This window comes from Mustela putorius, unplaced genomic scaffold, assembly GCF_011764305.1.
Source record: "Mustela putorius furo isolate JIRA1106 unplaced genomic scaffold, ASM1176430v1.1 tig00003972_pilon_pilon_pilon, whole genome shotgun sequence".
NCBI classification, from domain to species: Eukaryota; Metazoa; Chordata; class Mammalia; order Carnivora; family Mustelidae; genus Mustela; species Mustela putorius.
The window spans coordinates 25,625,113-25,642,841 of NW_025422115.1; the positions used below are offsets into that span (position 1 = coordinate 25,625,113).

The following is a 17,729-nucleotide window of genomic DNA, read 5'->3' on the forward strand; positions in this document are numbered from 1 at the left end:
CTGCCTCTGCACATTGCAGCGCAGCCGGCAAAGCACCAGGACTACGGGCCACAGCCTGGTGGCACCCCCCCCCCAAGGTGACACTGTGGCTTTCGGGTCCCAGGGACTGCCCTGCCTGGCCACATCCTCAAGCAGGACCCCTCGCTAGTTGGGCTCCTGGAGAGTCACACACGGCTCATGGGTCCCGGACTGTGGGCGACCCTGGCTGCACGGGGTCGCAGGTGGGAGGGCTGATGGGGCGACAGATGATGGCAAGGTGAGGACGGCACCGCCTGGTGCTGCAGGGGGGCTACGCGGAGCCTCTGGAAGACGGGCTTTGGGGTGAACACACACGAGACCAAGCGTCTGAGGAGACGATGGACCGAGGATTTTAGAATGGGATCCAGTTTTCTGACATTTTGGGGAGACCCCTCTGGCGGCAGCCCGCCGGCCTGATGGCTCATGGCTCCAGGGCGCCGAGCTCGGCACTCCTCAGCGTCTGTCCTGCAGAGCTGGGTCTTCCGACCTGTAGGGTCTGGGCGGCCAGCAGCTCTCTGGAGAGCGGCCCTCCACATGGTCAGGGCTGGCCCCTCAGGCTCCCCAGCAGGTTCCAGGGACTTTCGTGGGCTGCCCCTCTGCCCCCGGAGTTGGTTGTGAGCTCCGCTAGGACGGGAGCCGGTCCTGCCGGAAAGGATGTCCCGCTTCTGCCCACAGCAGAGTAGGGGCTCAAGGTGAGAAAGGGAAGTCCGGGCAAGGCGCCGCCGGACCGAGGGCAGCTACGGGAAGCGTGACTTGCTGCCTTCCCCCTGCTCCAGCCCTGGCTGTGGGCAGGTTCCCGGAGCCCTGAAGGGTCCTCGTCAGCCTGCTGGCCCCGCCACCGCCACGCACGCCACCTGGCCGCGTGCTCCCTGAGCAGCACTGGGCATGTCCAGCCACACGCTGAGCAGACAGAGCTGCAGGGTCACCCAGCTCAAGGCCAGAGGTGGTCTGCTGCCTGAGGACACATGGTCGTGTCCCCCGCACCGGTCTAGCCCCAAAGTCCTGGCGGGGAAGAGTGAGTGCACACAAGGGACAGAAAACCTTCTGCAGACGTTTATTCTACCTCGAGTAACAAAACCTATGGAGCTGCATGTTTTACTGTACAGTGATATCATACTTTGCAATATAAAATACAATTTACAGAAATTTCTATCAAGTAAACCTAAAGAAACACACTTGATTTTTACATTTGTGTATTTAAATTAGAAAAATTTGTTTTACATGTAAAAAACCCTTCACATCGTATAGATGTTGGAGCTTGACGCCGCTTCAATGCAATCTAACGTACTGACACGGGGTCCGGAACCGGTCCCATGAGTCACCAAGTTCTCCGTGTTCGCTCTTATCGTTTGAACGTTTGTGCTAGAAAGTGAAAAATCCGTAGTGATGTACGATGGAGGAGACTCCAAAGAATGAATGAAATTCTCTAATTTTACACTTGCAAAAGTAAGTTTATGAAAATATAAAAAAATTATCAAAGTGTATTTATTTGTACAGTCCAATAAATTAGCGAGGGTTTCTCTGCTTCCCCCTTCGGAAGGACCGGACGATGTACGACAAGGAGCGACTTCTCTGCTGCCGTCATCACGTCACCGTCCTCGGCCTCAGACTTCACACAAATACCGTCCCACTTTCAACGACAGACTTTGCAATGCGTCACGGACAGGGTAGCAGCCTGGGGCGGGCGCACTCTCCCTGGGCCACAGGAAGGACTGTGGGGATGTCGCCTCACAAACAAAACTGCTCCTGATTATGCAAATCAAAGTCAACCCCCACCCCACCCCCACCCCCCTTTTAAAGAACACTTAATTGGCTTCTTTTCTCACTTTTTTTAGGCTGGTAAAGGTTACACCTTTTTCAATAAATTGCTATTTAAAAAATGCAACAGTTTCTACTTGGACAGATGTTGCTTTTAATCCTGTCTTTGAGAAAAAAAATGTATAAGGTGATCTACAAAACCAGCAAAACTAAGAAATGGTTTGTTTCCTGGTTGAAATTTGTAATTCAAATTTCCTTGTGACAAAAGAAAAACGCATTTGTAAAGCTCTGTCCCGCACACCCCAGGAGGAGCAGAGAGCCTCGCTGGGCTTCGGTGCGAGCCGGCCTGTGACAGCAGCTTTTAGAAACAGATACAGAGCAGATCTCAGTACGGGTATGGCTCTAAGGTCCACGGAAATTCCCTTAAAATTTACTATAATTAAGTTATTGGAAAAGATAACTTTATAATCTGAAAAAGCAATATGCTTCTGTAGACACATTCCCATTCCAGTAATTTTAAATGGAAATACCGAGTTCTTAAAAAGCATCTGAGTTGTAAAGATGTGAAATCTTGTAAGAAACCACTGTACACAAAATCACAGTCACTTCCCAAGTCCAGGAGACTCTCTTCTGCGTCTCAGTCCGCAGCTCACCGCAGCGCCCGCGCCGGCTCTCCTGCAGGGCGTTTGCGGGGAGCCCCGGCCGAGCAGCCGCCGCCGGCCGCTAGTTCTGCCCCGCGGGGGTGGCGGCCCGCGGGGCGTCCGCTTTGGGGTCCCGGGAGCCCTCCTTGCTCTTGCTGCGGTCCTTGCGCTCCCGGCCGTGCTCGCGGGTCCGGTCCCGGCCGCGCTCCCTGCTGCGAGACCGCTCCCGCTCCCGCCGGCGCTCCCGCTCCCGGTTGCGGCTGCGCTCGCGGCTCCGGCCCCACTCGGACGCCCGCTCCGGGTCCCGCCCCCGGTCCCTGTCTGCGCCGCGCTCCCGACTCCGGTCCCACTCGCGGCCCGCGTCCTTGTCGCGGTGCCGGGCCCGCTCGTGGCCCCGCTCCCAGTCCCGCTCCCGGCTCCAGCGCCGCCCTCGCTCTCGCCGGCGCTCGTCCAGGGCCCTGCCCGGCCGGCTCTCGGGCGCGGCTTCGGGCTCATCCAGAGGCTTTTCTTTGGGCCCCGCTTCGAACCGCTCCCTCGACCGCCCTTCGAAGGCCGCGCTCCTGTAGTCGTGGCCCTTGGCCTCTCGGAACTCGGGCTCAGGGCCCTGCACCGGCGCCTCGTCCCAGCGCTCGGGCCTGTGTGGCGGCGGGTGACTGGGCAGCTCCAGCAGTGGCCGGGGGGCTGCCTTCAGCCCCGGCGCCGGCGGGCCCTGGAAGTGGAAGCGGGGGGGCGTGGGCTCGCTCTTCTCGGGAAAGGGCACAGACCCCCTCGGTCCGCCAAACGGGAGGGGTGCGGGCGCGCGGGGGTTGGCAAACCTTGGGGGTGAGCTCACCCTCTGCTCCTCGAATGGCTGAGGCTGAACCCCCCTGGGTCCTGGCATGAAATTTGGCGCTTGGCCTCTGGGTCCTTCAAACTGATTGGGATGCGGCCCCCTCGGGCCCACAAAGTGGCCGGGGGGAGGCCCTCTCTGACCCCCAAACTGAGGGGGAGGAGGACCCCCTCGGGGTCCTTTAAACTGTGACAGCAGAGGCCTTCTCTGGCCTCCAAACTGGAACGGCGCCGCGCCTCGACCTCCCACAAACTGGGATTGTTCTGCTCCTTCGAACTGAGGGACAGGGCCGGCCGGCTCGTCGTACGGGCCGTCCTGGAATTCTCTTTTCTCCCCGTGCGGGTCCTTTCGCTCCTCAAATTGGGGTGGTGCTGATCCTCTGGGCCCCCCAAGGTGGGAAGGGGAGGGACCCCTACTGTCCCCATAGGGAGGGGGCCCATGTGGCCCTGAGAACAAGGAAGGGATGGGCCCCTTTTGGGCCCCGAATCTGGCCGGGGGAGGCCCTCGCGGCCCATCGCTATTAGAAACAATATTCTCTTCAGAAAATGGAGGGGCTGGCCCCCTTGGTCCTGGGAAACTGGGGCCATGAAGCCCCGATGTCCCAAACGTGCGTGGTGCTGGCTCACGCTGGCCCTGGGATGGGGGCAGAGGGGCCCCTGCTCTCTGTCCAGCTGAGGGGAACGTGGCGGCCCCCTCACCGGGTCTGCACGGTGGCTCTCCGTCTCCTTCGGCTTCAACCGCAGGGGGGTCACCTTTTTCAGCAAACTGAGCATTTCTCGGATCCTCACACTTTTCCTGAGCGGTACACACTGGAGCTGAGAAAGGGTCCCTCGCTCCCGGAGAGGGAAAGCTCTGCGCGCTCTGCAGAGGGAAGCCAGGCTGGAAGGCGGAGCTGGGGGGCGTGGGCAGCAGCACCCTGCGGGCAGGTCTGGGCGCGCTGCCCGAGCCGCTGCCCGAGCCCGCCGAGGGAGGGCCGCCCTCTGCAGGCAGCACGACCGGGCTCGCGGAGGGCTCGTGCTTGGGGCCATCTGGCTTGGCGGGCAAGGCGGCCTCCGCACCGTCCTCCCGGGCTGCGGGGGGCCTGGAGCCGGCTTCGCTCTCGCAGTGCTCCGCGGCCAGCCGCCGGGCCTGCCGCGGGTCCCGACTTGGCCGCGGGTCGCAGCCGGGGCCTGCCGCGGGAGGGGCGCCGGGGAGCGCGGCCGGGCGGCCCGTGGTCTGCTGCTCCTGCAGGAACAGCTCGGCCTGAGGCAGGGAAGCCTTTGGGGGCGGCGACATGAGTGCGTCGGCCACGGAGAAGTGCGCCATGGAGGCGCCCACGGCAGCCCTCTGCTGCCGCAGCGCCGCCTCCTGCTCAGCCACCTGCCGCTTCTGCTCCTCGATCTGCTTGTTCAGCTCCTCGATCATCTGCTGCTGCTCTACCAGGGAGGGGGCCGCCCCGGGGGCCGCGGGCTCAGCGGGCCGGTCCGCCGCGCCGCCCTTCCCGTCCGCACACATCCGGTTGGGCAGGTCGTCGATGGCCACTGTGGCTTCTTCTAAAATGGTCTCGTCCTCCGGGTCGTAGGCCACCTCCTCCCGCTCGGCGGTCTCGGGGGCCTTCTCTGCGTCGGGGCGCCTCCCTCGCTCAAGCTGAGCGCCGAAGGCTCTCTCAGGACCGTACTCCTCTTCGGGGTCGTAGGGTCGGTCATCTTCCTCATCCTCCAGGGCTCTGTCTTTGGAGAGCTGGCCGAACTGCTGCACGATCGGATCCAGCAGAGGCGCCGCGGGCAGCCCGCCGTCGGCCTTGGCTTTGGGGTCTGGGTGGGAGGCCGGGGCCGACTCTGCAGGCTCTCTGGCAGGGGGGTCGAAAGACTTCTTCTTCCCAAACAGCGTCTGCAGGATGTGCTCCAGGGGTGAGGCTGTTTTGGAGGTGGAGGAATTGGCGGAAGGAGCGGCCGTCGGAAGAGCCGCCGCGGCGGGCGCTGTGGGCACAGTGCTCGGGGCTCCCGGTTTGAGCGAGGACAGTATTTTCAACACGGATGACGAAGCAGACGCGGCAGGAGGCTCTGGCGGCGGGGGCGGCGGTGGAGGAGTCCCCGGGGGTGTGGTGCTGACAGCCATGTCCCCGGAGCCCACCTGGAACCTGGGGGGCTTCCTCTCGGACTGTGGGGCCACGGACACTTTGGGATACACCGAAACCTCCGTCTCTTCCTGGGTCTGAGGGCGGGTCCGCTTCTCCTCCACTTTATCTAATTCTCCTGCACCTGAAGGACGCTTTATTCTCTGGCAGATCACTAACCCAAGGATTATGTTGGGACGCGGCGACTCAAGACCTGAAAAACAGAACGGTCGTGCACATTTTAGAATCTGACTTCAGCCTTCGCTCTTCAGGGGCAAACCCCACGGGCAGCGGTAGTGGGCGTGTCTCAACAGGCAGGAGGAAGGGGCTCACTGGCAAAGTAAAATCAAGGGCTGGAAGAGCGGAAGTGCTTACTGCCAAAGATCGTGAGTCCAGGCCCACCCTGACCCGGCGGCCCGACCCCCGCAGCACAACCACAGAGCCCAGGGCCTAGCTCCCGGGGTAAACTCCCCCCGACTGTCAGAACTTATGCTACAGATCCAAACCTCAGATACAAAGCCGAAGGACAGCGTGACGGAGGGCATGGGGAAGGCCATCATGCAACCGTCCGTCGACATCTGCTAAGCCCCAGGGCGTAAGGCACGGACGTAAGGCACAGACGTACAGGGAGGACCTGCCACAAAATCGTAGCTGTATTCTTTTATCTGCCTCTTGCTAACACATCAGAAAGGCAACGAACAGCCCGTTTTAACTGGGGACTTGCGCCACGTAAATGAAGCCGTAGGTTCGAAGCAGAGGGCCAGGCCTCCAGCATGGTTACAACGCTAACCTCTGCACACGCCATGAGGGAAGTTCGGCAGCTGCTAGTGTCCAGGTTCCGGGGAAGGGAAGGACCGGGCTGACTGAAACGGCTAAAGTAAACGTTCTTCTGGGTTTAGAAAGACGCTCCATTAACATGAACTTAACCAGATGCTCACGGTCTTTGCAAGCACAGGCCGGCACTGAGACCAGCAGCCCAGTGTGTTCAGAAAACCAGCAGGGGACTCAAGAGGCCACACGGAAGACACTGCGGTTTCTGGGCACAGGACAGCTCTTAAACATACTCATTTCTTAAGTAAAAAAAAAACATTATTCCACTCTAAATTGCACATCTTTCCAGGAATGTCAGTATTTCACTAATGATTCTCTACCCCACACTCATAAATCCAGAATACCAAAAGAAGAACAAAACCACCCAAGTCACAAAAGAGTAATTTTAGGGAGAAAGGATACATAAAAATTTGTCAATAGTGAAAGATACTTAAAGTCAAATTGTATCACTCACTGATAAGTCAAGGCTCCGGCGCACACACCTGTCTTTGCTGCATGTGCCAACTTTCACGTACTGAAAATCAGTACTGTCTTCCCGTTCTTTCTGGTTTTAAAGATGATCACAGGTGACTTCAAATAGTTGTTTTTGGACACCATTATGTAATTCTAAAATGTCTACTAATCTTCCCAAATTTCAATAGAGCTGGGTTGACACACAGAGCACACAGGGCGGTAGACAGTCCACCCAGCCCCTGAGAAGCCAAGTCAGGTCTGAGCTGGGGAGACAGCCTCTGTGCACAGAGCACGGTGCTACCCTCCCTCCCACGTGGGAAGGGCCTCCTGCTTCACGGCTGTCAGCGTGGACATGCCTGTGGAAGACCCACTCCTAACACCAGGACCTGAACACCACCTTCATTAGAGACCCCGCTTCCAGAACGTCCTCTCCCTAACCCCCAGTCCCCAGTAAAAAGCCGTGTATCCAGGAGAGGAAGAGGCTGGCACAGGAGGGAGTAGACACAGGAAGGCCAGGCAGCCCACCCCGAGTGTCCTACCCAAACGTTTCTGCCCAGCAGACTTGAGGGGTCATCTATCATGTTTGTTTCCTAATTAACACGAGTCAGCGATAGTTGAACTCAGAACGGCATCTCTTTTACTGTAACAGCCATTGACGGAGCGCTGCGTTGCTTACTCAGGTCGTTTTGGGTATCATCAGTTGCTAAAATGGCTCTCACGGCCCTTCTGGACCTGCCAGCCGCACTAGACGGCGGCAGCTCCGGAAGCCTGGCTCTCCCGAAAGAACCTGACGTCTGAGCCAAAGTGAAGGAATGTGCTCAGCCACGTGGGTGGGTGGGTGGGAGCGGGGCGGTGGGGGGGGGGTGGGGAGGAAGTCCCCAAGTCCACATTCAGGGCAGAGGGCCATGCCACCTCCAGACACACCGTCAGGGCTCGTGGCTTAGGGTCAGGTCTCAGGTCAGTGAGCTGTGCGTGACAGGGAAGTCATTGTGTTAAACCCAGGAAGACCTGGCGTGCGGTTCTGGTGCAGTGTGCCCTCCCATCCCAAACCCCCGACGGTCTCACTGCTGGCTGGAGAAAACCACCGCTACACCCGAACCTCGGCCACGCTCTGTAGATTCCAACCTTGGCTGTCCTATTCATCACAGCCAAGATGGTGCTTAAATTACTCAGCATTTACATTTGTTTTGAGAACAGTGAGCTCTCCCGACACAGGCAGCTAACTAAGTAGCTTTCAACCCTGGACTACCTCCTCTGCACAAATCTCTAAGTGACCCGTAAGCAATCTGTGAGAAGCTCCGACTCCTATCGGTGTTAGCTCTGAATTTTGCCAAGTATTTAAAATTCGGACTGGGTGGTCACAAAATGCACGTGTGTTTTGAAGCAGTCGATCTTATCAACGGACTTGAGCGCGCGACTATCGGGAGAGTAACTAGCACGTTGGCAGTAACGGACATCTGTGAAACACACAGAATTCACTCATCTGTCTTGGGCCTTACTGAGCTGAGGGTGTCCCCCAGACTTGACCATGCCCTCTACTGCCACAGGGCAGGCGGCAGGTAGGGGACCGGCAAGGACAATTGGGCGCCTGCCCCTGGGGAGGCAGCAGAGATCTGGCTCTCCTCCAGAACGCCCCCCTCGCAGCCAGAGCCCTCTGCAGGCCTGCCCACTACCCAGTGCTCCCCTGGAGAGGAGAGGGTGTCCGAGAAGCTGCAGTGGCGGCGGCGGCGACCACACTGGCTGCAGTGTGGAGACCAAGGCTCCAGCCCAGGGCACGGAGCTGCTTCTCTGCTTTTGCAAAATTCCTCCCTTTGTCCATTACTAGAAGCAGAGATGCTTACTTACCCACTGCCCTTTTGAGGGTGGTTAGGTTTGTGATTCCTAGACAGAAACAAGCTACTAGGTGGGAGGTTGCCACACGGGCTGAGCGGAGCGGGCCGTCCTCCATTTCCAGAGGAGCGGTCACTGGGAACAAGGGTGTCTGCACCCACCTGCTCCAAAATGCCAGAGCAAGAATGTCTTCAGGGGGCACTGCCCGTGTCACACAGGCCTCCTTAGCTGCACGGAGGCATTCCTGAATTTCCTCTGTGGTAGAGGTATTCTTTAGCCTCAGTGGCCACGGCTAGAATCAGACCCGTACAGAAAAAGTGGGCAGACCCAGGGACTGGGGATGGGGTCATCTGCAGTCATGTGTCCACGGACTTGCCGACACGAGACGCAGACCAGGGCTGGGGTTCCTGCGTGCTGAGCAACGGGGGGGCCAGGAAAGGTGAAGGGGCGGGAAATACAGCCCTGGACTGCCCCCACATACCTCCAGCCCGACACAGCACGGGACAAAACTGCTTGAAACCACCCGCAAGCGGACTCCTTACCCCCAAAGCTATCGGGTACTCTACTTTTTTAAAAATGAAAACTCTTCTAGTCTGAATCCATCAGAACAAACTTCTCACTCCTGCTCAATAGAGAGTGTGTGGGAGTTAGACCCTAATTCTGCAGGACTTGCCTAGGAAGAGACGTGGCAAATACACGGGAGACACCATATACCTCCCCGGCCCTCCACCACGACCACGACACACACACGCACACACACGCACGCCCCCTTCTCTTTCCAATTTTGAATCCCTAAGACCCGGAAAGAGCCACTGGGCTCAGCACACGTTTTGGGTCAAAGGGGAAGGCTGTGCGTCTTCGTCCGGGCCGCGCGCCCCGAGCGGGTGGTGCCGGCTCACAATAGGAAGATGGAGACCTCCGCCCTCCACCCCTGTGGGCCTGGGACAGGTACTGAAGCTACCAGTTCAAATTCAAACAAACAGTGACCGGTTTCCAGGAAATACTTTTATTGACTTTGAAGGAGAAAGAGCTGTACATTGAATTCAATGCCGTGCTCGACCGTGAGGACGTGTGCACAGCCCCGGATTCTTTCACATGCGCGCAAGACTGAGGGGCGCTTACCTGAGGACAATGCACCTCACAGAAGTTTCCAGCTAGTTTAGAAAGCAGGTAGATGGGAATGAAGACGGCACCGTGGGTTTCCAGGCTTCCAGGAAACCCGCCCTCTGCACTAAGTTCCTGGCCCCCAGCCCCCTGGCACACACTCCTAGAAGCCCAACGCCATCAACAGGCGCTCGGGGCCGGGGCCTGTGCACTCCCGAGTCCCGTGGTTCAGGCCTGTCGGGTGACGGGACGGTAAGATGAACGTCCACCATCAGGGCTTTCCAGGTGTCTTCTGAAACTGGGCCGTCCAGTTATTAAGAATGACTTGTGTGACAGAACAAGACAGCCTGGTATTTCTAGTGGACAGATGCTATGTATACGCATGGACAGAAATGTCCTTAGGCAGAGCATGCTCTGGGTTGTTCTGACACGCTGTGTGGACACCTGGTATGTGGGCCGAGGAGTGGCCACGTGTGGACACACGCTCTGTGTTTACCGTCGGAAGCGTGACGTTGGGGAAGGACGCGGCACTGGCCGAGGGGTAGGTGCACATGGAGTCCCCAGGTTAGGCCCCTTCTGTGTCCTGCTTCTCAAGCATGGAAAGCAGGAGTTTGGGGGAGAATCCCACGTGAACATCTACGAGACCCGAGTCCAGGAGGTGAGGGTCCCTGCAGTTTGTCTCTAGGGATGGAGGGACCCTCCACCAGCGGAGGGTCAGGGAGGGCCGGGTGTGCCCTGTTGCAACACGCTCGCCACCTCCACCCTAACCTCGACCTGCCTACACAGCAGGCCGCCCACCCAGTTGGGACGCTCGCCGGAGCCAGAGCCCCGTGTCCACTGAGGCCTGTGCTCCGTGCGTGTGCACAAATATGGAGCGGGACAGACAGGGGAGGTGCGGACCTGGGCACAACCGATTACTGGGTGAGCCAGCTGTGGGTAGCACGGGCCACCCCTGGGAGAAGGGGCTGTGGGGGGAGTCAGAGGTGCCCCCGCCAGGCTGTGGGTGGTGCTCGCTGGTCGGCGCCTGCTCCAGTCCACTGGCCGCTCTGCTGAGGGACGCCACCCCCATCCCGGACCAGGCCTGTGCTTTCAAGGGGTGCCAGGCAGAGACCAGCTCCGTGAGGACAGGGACCTCCGTGACGGGAGAATCATGCCCATGCCCAGCCTTCCTACACGCGCACACACACACACACCACGAAACCAGGACACACGAACACTTGGACCTAGAGAGCACCAAGTCACGCTGTGGGTATGTGAAGCAGGTCAGGCCGAGAACCTGGCCGGGGCTCCAGGCTGTTTGGCTGGGGAACTGTAAGATACACACAGGGACTAATGGTAATAACGGTATCAGGAAAACAAAAAAAATATATGCTAAATGGGGTTAGATTTAGAAACCCCTTAGACTAGAAAAAGTCTTTAAAAGCTTATGCACAGAATCTCACTCATGACTGTTTTGCAGGCCCCCCCGCCCGGTCTTGTATTTACTGCGGACAGAAGTCTGTGGTCGTCCGGGTGACCCTTCAGGTGGCGTGGGAGCTTCAGGAGTGCAGGTGGCCGTCACTGAGCGCGTCCGGGTGCCCAGAGCCCATCATGCTCCACAGACCAGGCAGGTGCCTCCCCACCCCCCATGTCACCCTGGAGGCGTCCCATGCAACCCCCGACCCTCTGCTGGCGGGGCTGCCCCCACCGTGGCTCCGCTGGAGGGGCTCCTCACCTGTCCACTGCGGGGAGCCCGCACCTGCCTCCGCACCAAGCCCAGCTCCTGGCAGCCCTGTCCAGGCGGGGCCTCCACGCCGGCCTCCACCCTGCTCCCCGGGCAGCTCACCCGCTGCGGACCCTGCTGCTGAGACAGCGGGACAAGCCCTAGCCCGGCTCTAGGGAGGCTGCGAGAGTCACCCGCAACTGTCACCAGGGGACCCTATGCTTACGCTTACGCTACATCGTGCACATGAGCTTCTATGCTGGTGACCGACTGGAGGCTCCTCCAGGGCCCAAGAGGCCAGCTTCTTCATCTTCAACCTCAGGCCTCAGGACGGTCATCCAGGGAGTGGCCCGCACACTTCCCAGGGCTGCTCACTGAGAACCTCCAAGGAGGGCCTTCCGCCACCCACTAGGGGCGCCTCTTCACCGCAAGGGCTGGCGAGAGACCCCCTCGAGTCCTTGGCTTTTAAAGTGTATCCGGCACGAAGGTAACTCAACGCACAGCGTGCCAGCAGCTGACCCCGACTGCGGGCCCCAGCCCTTACCACGGCGGGCCCACCTGTGGTGCACAGGTACCAGCCGAGCACAGCTCAAGCGTGAATGTGCCCCGGTCAGGACCTGGGACGTGCCTGCGAGGGGGCGCGCTCCTGCCCCACAGCCCTCCTGGGCCAAGCTACAGCTCAGGCGCAGGAAGTACGGCATGTGGCTGCGGCAGGAATGCTTGCCGGGACCGGTGACAGGGACCCAGAGGTGCCAGGTTTACGCAGTGCCACCAAGGGCCTAGGGTCCAGCCGCGGCTCTAGACCCAAGCTCTCCAAGAGCGTTCACCATGTGTCAGACGCGGCGTCTCTCCTGTGGGCTCCATCCTCTGGGGACTTCGTGGCCGAGGAGGCACTTCAACGCGGCATCTTCGACCCACTGCGCAACATGTGGACCTCTCCGGGCTCAATAGGAGTTGGCCTCCCACAGACCATGTTCCCCCGGAGTCACCCTCAACCCCTCAACAAGCCTGAGGGCTTTGTTTTTGTTAAAGAGCTAATCTGTAAGTGATCTTCTGAAACCACCACGTTCTAAAGAATGAAAACACACGGGCTAGCTTTCCTGTCTCTCCGGCCTGGTGAAGGCTCAGCCCCGAGCTCCATGGCAAGCACAGGTGACCCCCCAAGCCCACTGTGAGGATGACCTTCCTCTCTGGCCCTTTTCCGGCCTCCACTGACCCAAGGCCGTGACTGGCTGACTGGACGCTGTGGGGTTTCCCCTCTTCCTGTCCCATCTTCTAAGACAATTCATGCCAACGGTAAGGGTATTTCTAGGGCCACTCTCTGGTGTCCCAGAAGCTGAGTTCTACAGCTAGATGCAACTCCATCCCCATGCCTTGCTCCTGCGGCTAAAAAGCCCCGGCTTGGGCGAGGTGGCAGATCTGCGCATGACAAGTCTGGCAGGACATGGTGTTGGAAGAAAGGGTCGTGGGGGGTCAGGTGTGCCGAGTCACCCCTCAGAGAGTTGGCGCTTACCTGGGCCCTCGAAGGGCAAGAGCTTGGACGGAACAGGGTCCTTGGCACTCAGTGGGATCAGGTAGAGGTCCTTGACGTGCCTGCTGTTATTAGCTACAACGCCGAAGCGGCCACGGCTGCTAAAATAGGAGTAGAGAGAGATATAGGCCACCTCCTCCTCCTCAGTCGCCGGGTGGAAGCGGATGAGACACAGCTCCTGCAGCACAAACACAGGACGAGCGCACGTTGGCCTGTGGCTTCATGAGAAAGGCACCGCTCCCCTCTTTCATCGAAACCTCAAAGGCTGCCGGAAATGAGAGACGAGCACTTCTCGGCACCCCCCTCCCTGTCCTGCTGTCCAGCACGCCGGGATGACGGAGACTCTGGCATCGGGCTGCTGGACTCAGACCTTGGTTTTGGTGGGAATCTCTGGAAGACTGCCTCTACTCCTAGCCCCACTGTTCCCCAGACAGCCCCGTCACCGGCTGCGGTGCGAGCCCAGAGCAGCCTCTGGCACGGAGTGTGAGGATGCCGGTCCTGATTGCCCGGCTGTGGGATCTACACACGAGCCCAGAGCGCCTCCACAACAGGAAAGCTGAACGAGACTAAAGGGTCCAAGCCCCTCGTGTGCCTGAGGAAAACCGCAGCCCTTGCCCACGCATGCACGCTCCGCTGTGGCTGCGTCTCAGGGGCTCATGGCCCCCAGCTCGCCCAGGGCCAGGGCCTCCTGGGACCAGCCCTTCCAGCACCTGCCGGCTCCCTCAGTCACAGGGACAATGGGAAGACACAGTGCCTGTGTCACCCACTCACCCATTAACATAAATTGTAACACAACTGCTGCCACCGGATCACCCACACAACCATCCCGCTATAGATGGAATTTGAAACATTTACCTGGCAATATTTAACAACTTATAAGCAGACGTGGCAGGCACCAACCCATCAAGATCAAAGCGGAAGAAGGAGCTGCATTTACACAGACGCCTTCCTCCACGGCGCAGAGACTAGACTACGGCAAGTACCTTAGATACAGAAGATTTGAGTTTGCCGACATAATCCCAAACTGTTCTGGGTGTGATCCTTCCACCAATGTGAATCGTGTCCGGCAGGTCCTAGACAAAACGGACTTTGGGTAAGTGGCCAGTAAAAGGATGGAGTCATTTCAAGGCACCAAACTACCTAAGATTCCAGCAGACCGCAACTCCTCCACTGAACACGGCTAACACTAGCGCTACATGGCGCCCGGTCAGTACCCGGAATTCGGGCCTCCCCGGCAGGAGTGCAGCCCGACGGCCTTCTGCTGAATGGGGGACCGTCCTGCAGAACATTTCTAGTTTATCGGTTGTGAACGTGGACGCACAGCAAGGACTCAGACATGATCCAGAAGTGCATGGCTTCTGCTCGCTAAGGTCGTAAACGCCAGTGCTGTGCACACGGATTCGGGGAAAGCAAAGAGCCTGCACACACCCAGACCCCGACAGCCCCACGCGCCTCGCCACGCTGTCAGCCGGGAACGCGCACACTTGGGCGCCACGCCCTGGCTGAACCGAAGGGGGAGGAGAGCGACCCCAGCTTTGTCATAAACGGTGCGACAGTTTTCATGCGAATGTCTACCCCTGTGCAAACGACTGACCCTGCTGACTCAGGACAGCAGGCTCTGCCGCGCCTCCCCAGGGCTCACGCTGCGGGCCCTCTGCGGGGAGGGCAGCCCCCACCTGACCCCGGCCTGGGGTGGGACAGCGAGTGCGCGCTCACGCTCGGTTCTGACCTCACTGAGATAGTCACAGCACCCCGACACAGGATAGGCCTTAGTGACAAATTTTGCTACACTCTGCATGTTAATAAATCCTTTCCAAATGGTGCTGAGTCGAGACAAGAAGAGGGTTGTATCTCCTTCTGGAGGGGACCTGGACTCGGAGAGACTGTAAAACAAAACCACAGAAAACAGATCAATCTTTCTTCTGGGCTCAAACCATCTGCAAAATATGGAGACTTTATGGAATTGTAAGGGCGACAGTGAACCCCCTCGAGCTTGAGCTTGGGCTTTTCCAAACTGGCTACTTTCAGCACAGCGCCACAGATGTGCTGGTCTCGACAGGGTAGACGGAACGCGCCACAGACCCGAACGGCCGTGGGTCACACCTCGGTTTTCAAGACCTGTGTGCTTAAAGGAAGGGCCAGGCGTGCTAAAACCAGGCCTTCTCATGCCCATGCAAACTGCCAGAGTGAAGTGTGTCCCGAAGGGGTGGGAGCTCAACTATGGGCTCACCCCCACGCCCCTCTTCTGTTAATCCACGGGAAATGAAACTCCTAGCTTGCTCCCACTCCGCGTATGGGACGCACCTGACACGTGGGGCCGGTGGCACCGGCAGGAGGTATCTGGGCTCAGGGGACGGGGACGGCTTCGCTAGTATGGACTTGGGCACCGTAACTGAGGTCACAGCAGGCTTCAGGACGTCTTGTCGGGGTTCTGCTGGGTGGGCACCATCGGGGCGGGCTGCCGCAGGGGCCGTGACTGTACACGATCCGCTGGATGCAGTCCTGGGGTCTCGGCCAGACACCGTGACCGTGGTGAGCACTGAGCCCCCACAGGTGGCCGGGCAGGAGGGACCTTCCAGGGCGGAGGGCTCCGGGCGGCTGTCTCCTGGTGGCACGGGGAAGTACTTCCTCTCCAAGTGCGCGTGAGCGGCGCCATCCAGGTCTGGCTCAGAGGCACTTTCGGGCAGAGTTTCTGGCATCGCTTCATTAGCGGAGCCAAGGACCGGCTCAGAGGGCGGAGGCTCGTACTGGGGCTTCGGCTCCTCCTTCTTGGAAGCTGACAACTTCTGTTTCTTTGGAGCCGGCTCGTCTTCCGACGAGGGAACCTGACCTGGAGAACGTGAGGAAGACCCTCCTGAGAGATCCCGCATTCAACAGCACAGCCGCCCCCGAGCAGATGACTCCTTGTGCGAATAAAAAAGCCCAACATCGTGAGGTGTCACTCGAGAGCGTGAGCACGAGCGAGAGACGAGCACAAGAAGGGAGAGCCGCAGCGGCAGAGAGCAGCAGACCCTCTGCTGCACAGGGAGCCCGACGCGGGGCACGACGGCGAGTCCCCGGATCATGACCCGAGCTGCAGACAGACGCCTCGCTGGCGGAGCCCCCCAGGCGCCCCTGAGAGCAACACCGCAGAGGCGAACTCCCTACACTTCGGGAATACGAGCCAGTCAGGATCGCCGACAGGAGCAAAAGGAGGCGAGGCCCGGCGGCACGCACCTGTGCAGATCTTACAGTTGAGATCGAACAGATGAGCCCGGTGCTGGCCTGTGGTGTCCTTCAGCATGCTGCTGAAGACATCCAGCAGGGGAGCAGCGCTCTGGTCCGGCACGGCCCTCACGGACTCCTGCTGCTCCTGCAGGGGAAGAGGGGGACAGCTGAGCAGGTCACGCTTCCCTCTGTCTCCAGGGCAGCAGCAGAGAAACGGCCCGAAAGCGAGGGGAGGGCCGCGGCACACGGTGCTCGTTAGGAGCTCAGGGTCCTGCCCGGTAACCTGGGAGACCTGAGCACACTGGGAGCAGGTCACTCTGACTCCGTTCTTGGTCCATCCCGAGTCCCCAAGGCTTACATCCGAGTCCGACACGGGTGGAGAGTCCTCCATGTCGGGCACAGACTCCTGCTTCGCGGCGGTCTTCTTACTCTCGCTGGGCAGCTTATTTCTGGACTCCAGCACCTGACATGAGGAGGACACGGAGCCTGAAAGCTCGCTCAGGAGGCCTCACTCATGCCTCACCCATCAACCGAGGCCCTGGGGACCCAGGGAGGCCTGGCACCGAGCACCCCGGGCCCCTCCCAAGCACTCACAGGCTTGGCCGGCCGCTCCCTCCACGTGGAAAGCTCCTTAGACGCCAGCTCCTCCGGCTTCATTCTCACCAGTTTGGCCGAAGAGATCTCCTCCCGCAGAACGCGATGGAAGAGCCCCTGTAAATGAACACGTCTCGTTCACTCGTTCAAAACATTTCGGTGTCAGTTTTGAAAACACCAGAGAGCCCGCAAGAAAGACACAGCAGCAAAAGCAGCCTCTGCCGGAGGCCTGATAGCAGCAGGACAGAGGCCTGAAGCGCAGGACTGAGCCCCGCAGGGGCCAGACAACACCAGCGCGAGTTGGCCAGTTGCACTTGTGTACCACACACCACCGACCCTGCTAAAAAGACCCCAAAGAACAAAACCCACTCAAAAAAGGTAGTTAGGGATAAAGGCAGCAAGAAATCACTTCTGCTGCAAGGTTACTGTGGGGGCCGGGAAGTCAGATTCTGCCCCTGAGCACGTGGGCAGGTCGAGCGGCCGTTGGGAGACCTGAAGATGCGAGCCCCGGGCGGCAGGAGGAACCCACCGGGCACGTGGCTAATGCTTTCCCAGGAACTCCCGTTTCAACCGCAGCAGGAGAGCACTGCCCACCCACAGCTGCTAGGAAGACTCGGCTCCCACCCCATGTGAGCACAGCCCCTGCCCACGTGGGAGCACCGCAGGGTGCGTTCAGGAGCAGCAGACCGGCCGGCTCACTCAGCTGAGGGGATGGCATTAAGATGGAAAAGGCGGTCTGAAGCCCAAGTCCCGAGACACTCCTGCGGCTGGTGAGACCAGGCATGGCCCGAGCGCACGTGTGAACCCGCACCCCTAGCCCAGGAAAGGCATGGCGGCGGCCTTGTGGCTCGTGTGGCAGGACAAGAGCTTCCAGATGCCGTGTCCAGGGAACACTGCGAGCTGCGGCCGGAGAACCCACTGGCGGGCGGGCCCCGCGCTGGGCTGCTTGCACACACCTGGTTTTTGGGGTCCTTGAGGTTGAACATGATGCTGCGGTATCTGCTCTTGTAACGGTTGTCGGTAACCTGGAACAGGTTAAACATCTCCTTCTCAATGTGCAGGGCAATCTTCCCAACTTCACTTTCTGTCATGATTAAGTCGTCACTGTCGTTGACTCTAGAAGGAACAAGAACAGC

The 17,729-nt window shown here is 59.4% G+C and overlaps 1 protein-coding gene across 10 annotated transcripts in view; it reads right to left on the bottom strand.

Annotated features, from left to right (window-relative positions):
- Nucleotides 1–1,056: 1,056 nt before the first annotated feature.
- Nucleotides 1,057–17,729, bottom strand: part of DIDO1 (death inducer-obliterator 1) — a 48,058-nt gene continuing 31,385 nt past the window's right edge. For 9 of the 10 annotated variants that reach the window (XM_045070542.1, XM_045070541.1, XM_045070543.1 and 6 more), the window contains 9 exons: nt 17,550–17,709; nt 16,594–16,710; nt 16,358–16,462; nt 16,009–16,144; nt 15,097–15,622; nt 14,522–14,675; nt 13,776–13,865; nt 12,775–12,970; nt 1,057–5,555 (listed from right to left, as the gene is read on the bottom strand). In XM_045070542.1, the coding sequence (XP_044926477.1) occupies nt 2,500–5,555; nt 12,775–12,970; nt 13,776–13,865; nt 14,522–14,675; nt 15,097–15,622; nt 16,009–16,144; nt 16,358–16,462; nt 16,594–16,710; nt 17,550–17,709 (4,540 nt within the window). In that variant the 3' untranslated portion in view covers nt 1,057–2,499. Of the gene's footprint in view, nt 5,556–9,445; nt 12,971–13,775; nt 13,866–14,521; nt 14,676–15,096; nt 15,623–16,008; nt 16,145–16,357; nt 16,463–16,593; nt 16,711–17,549; nt 17,710–17,729 lie in introns of those variants that run through there. The other variant, XM_045070546.1, reaches the window with a different exon arrangement.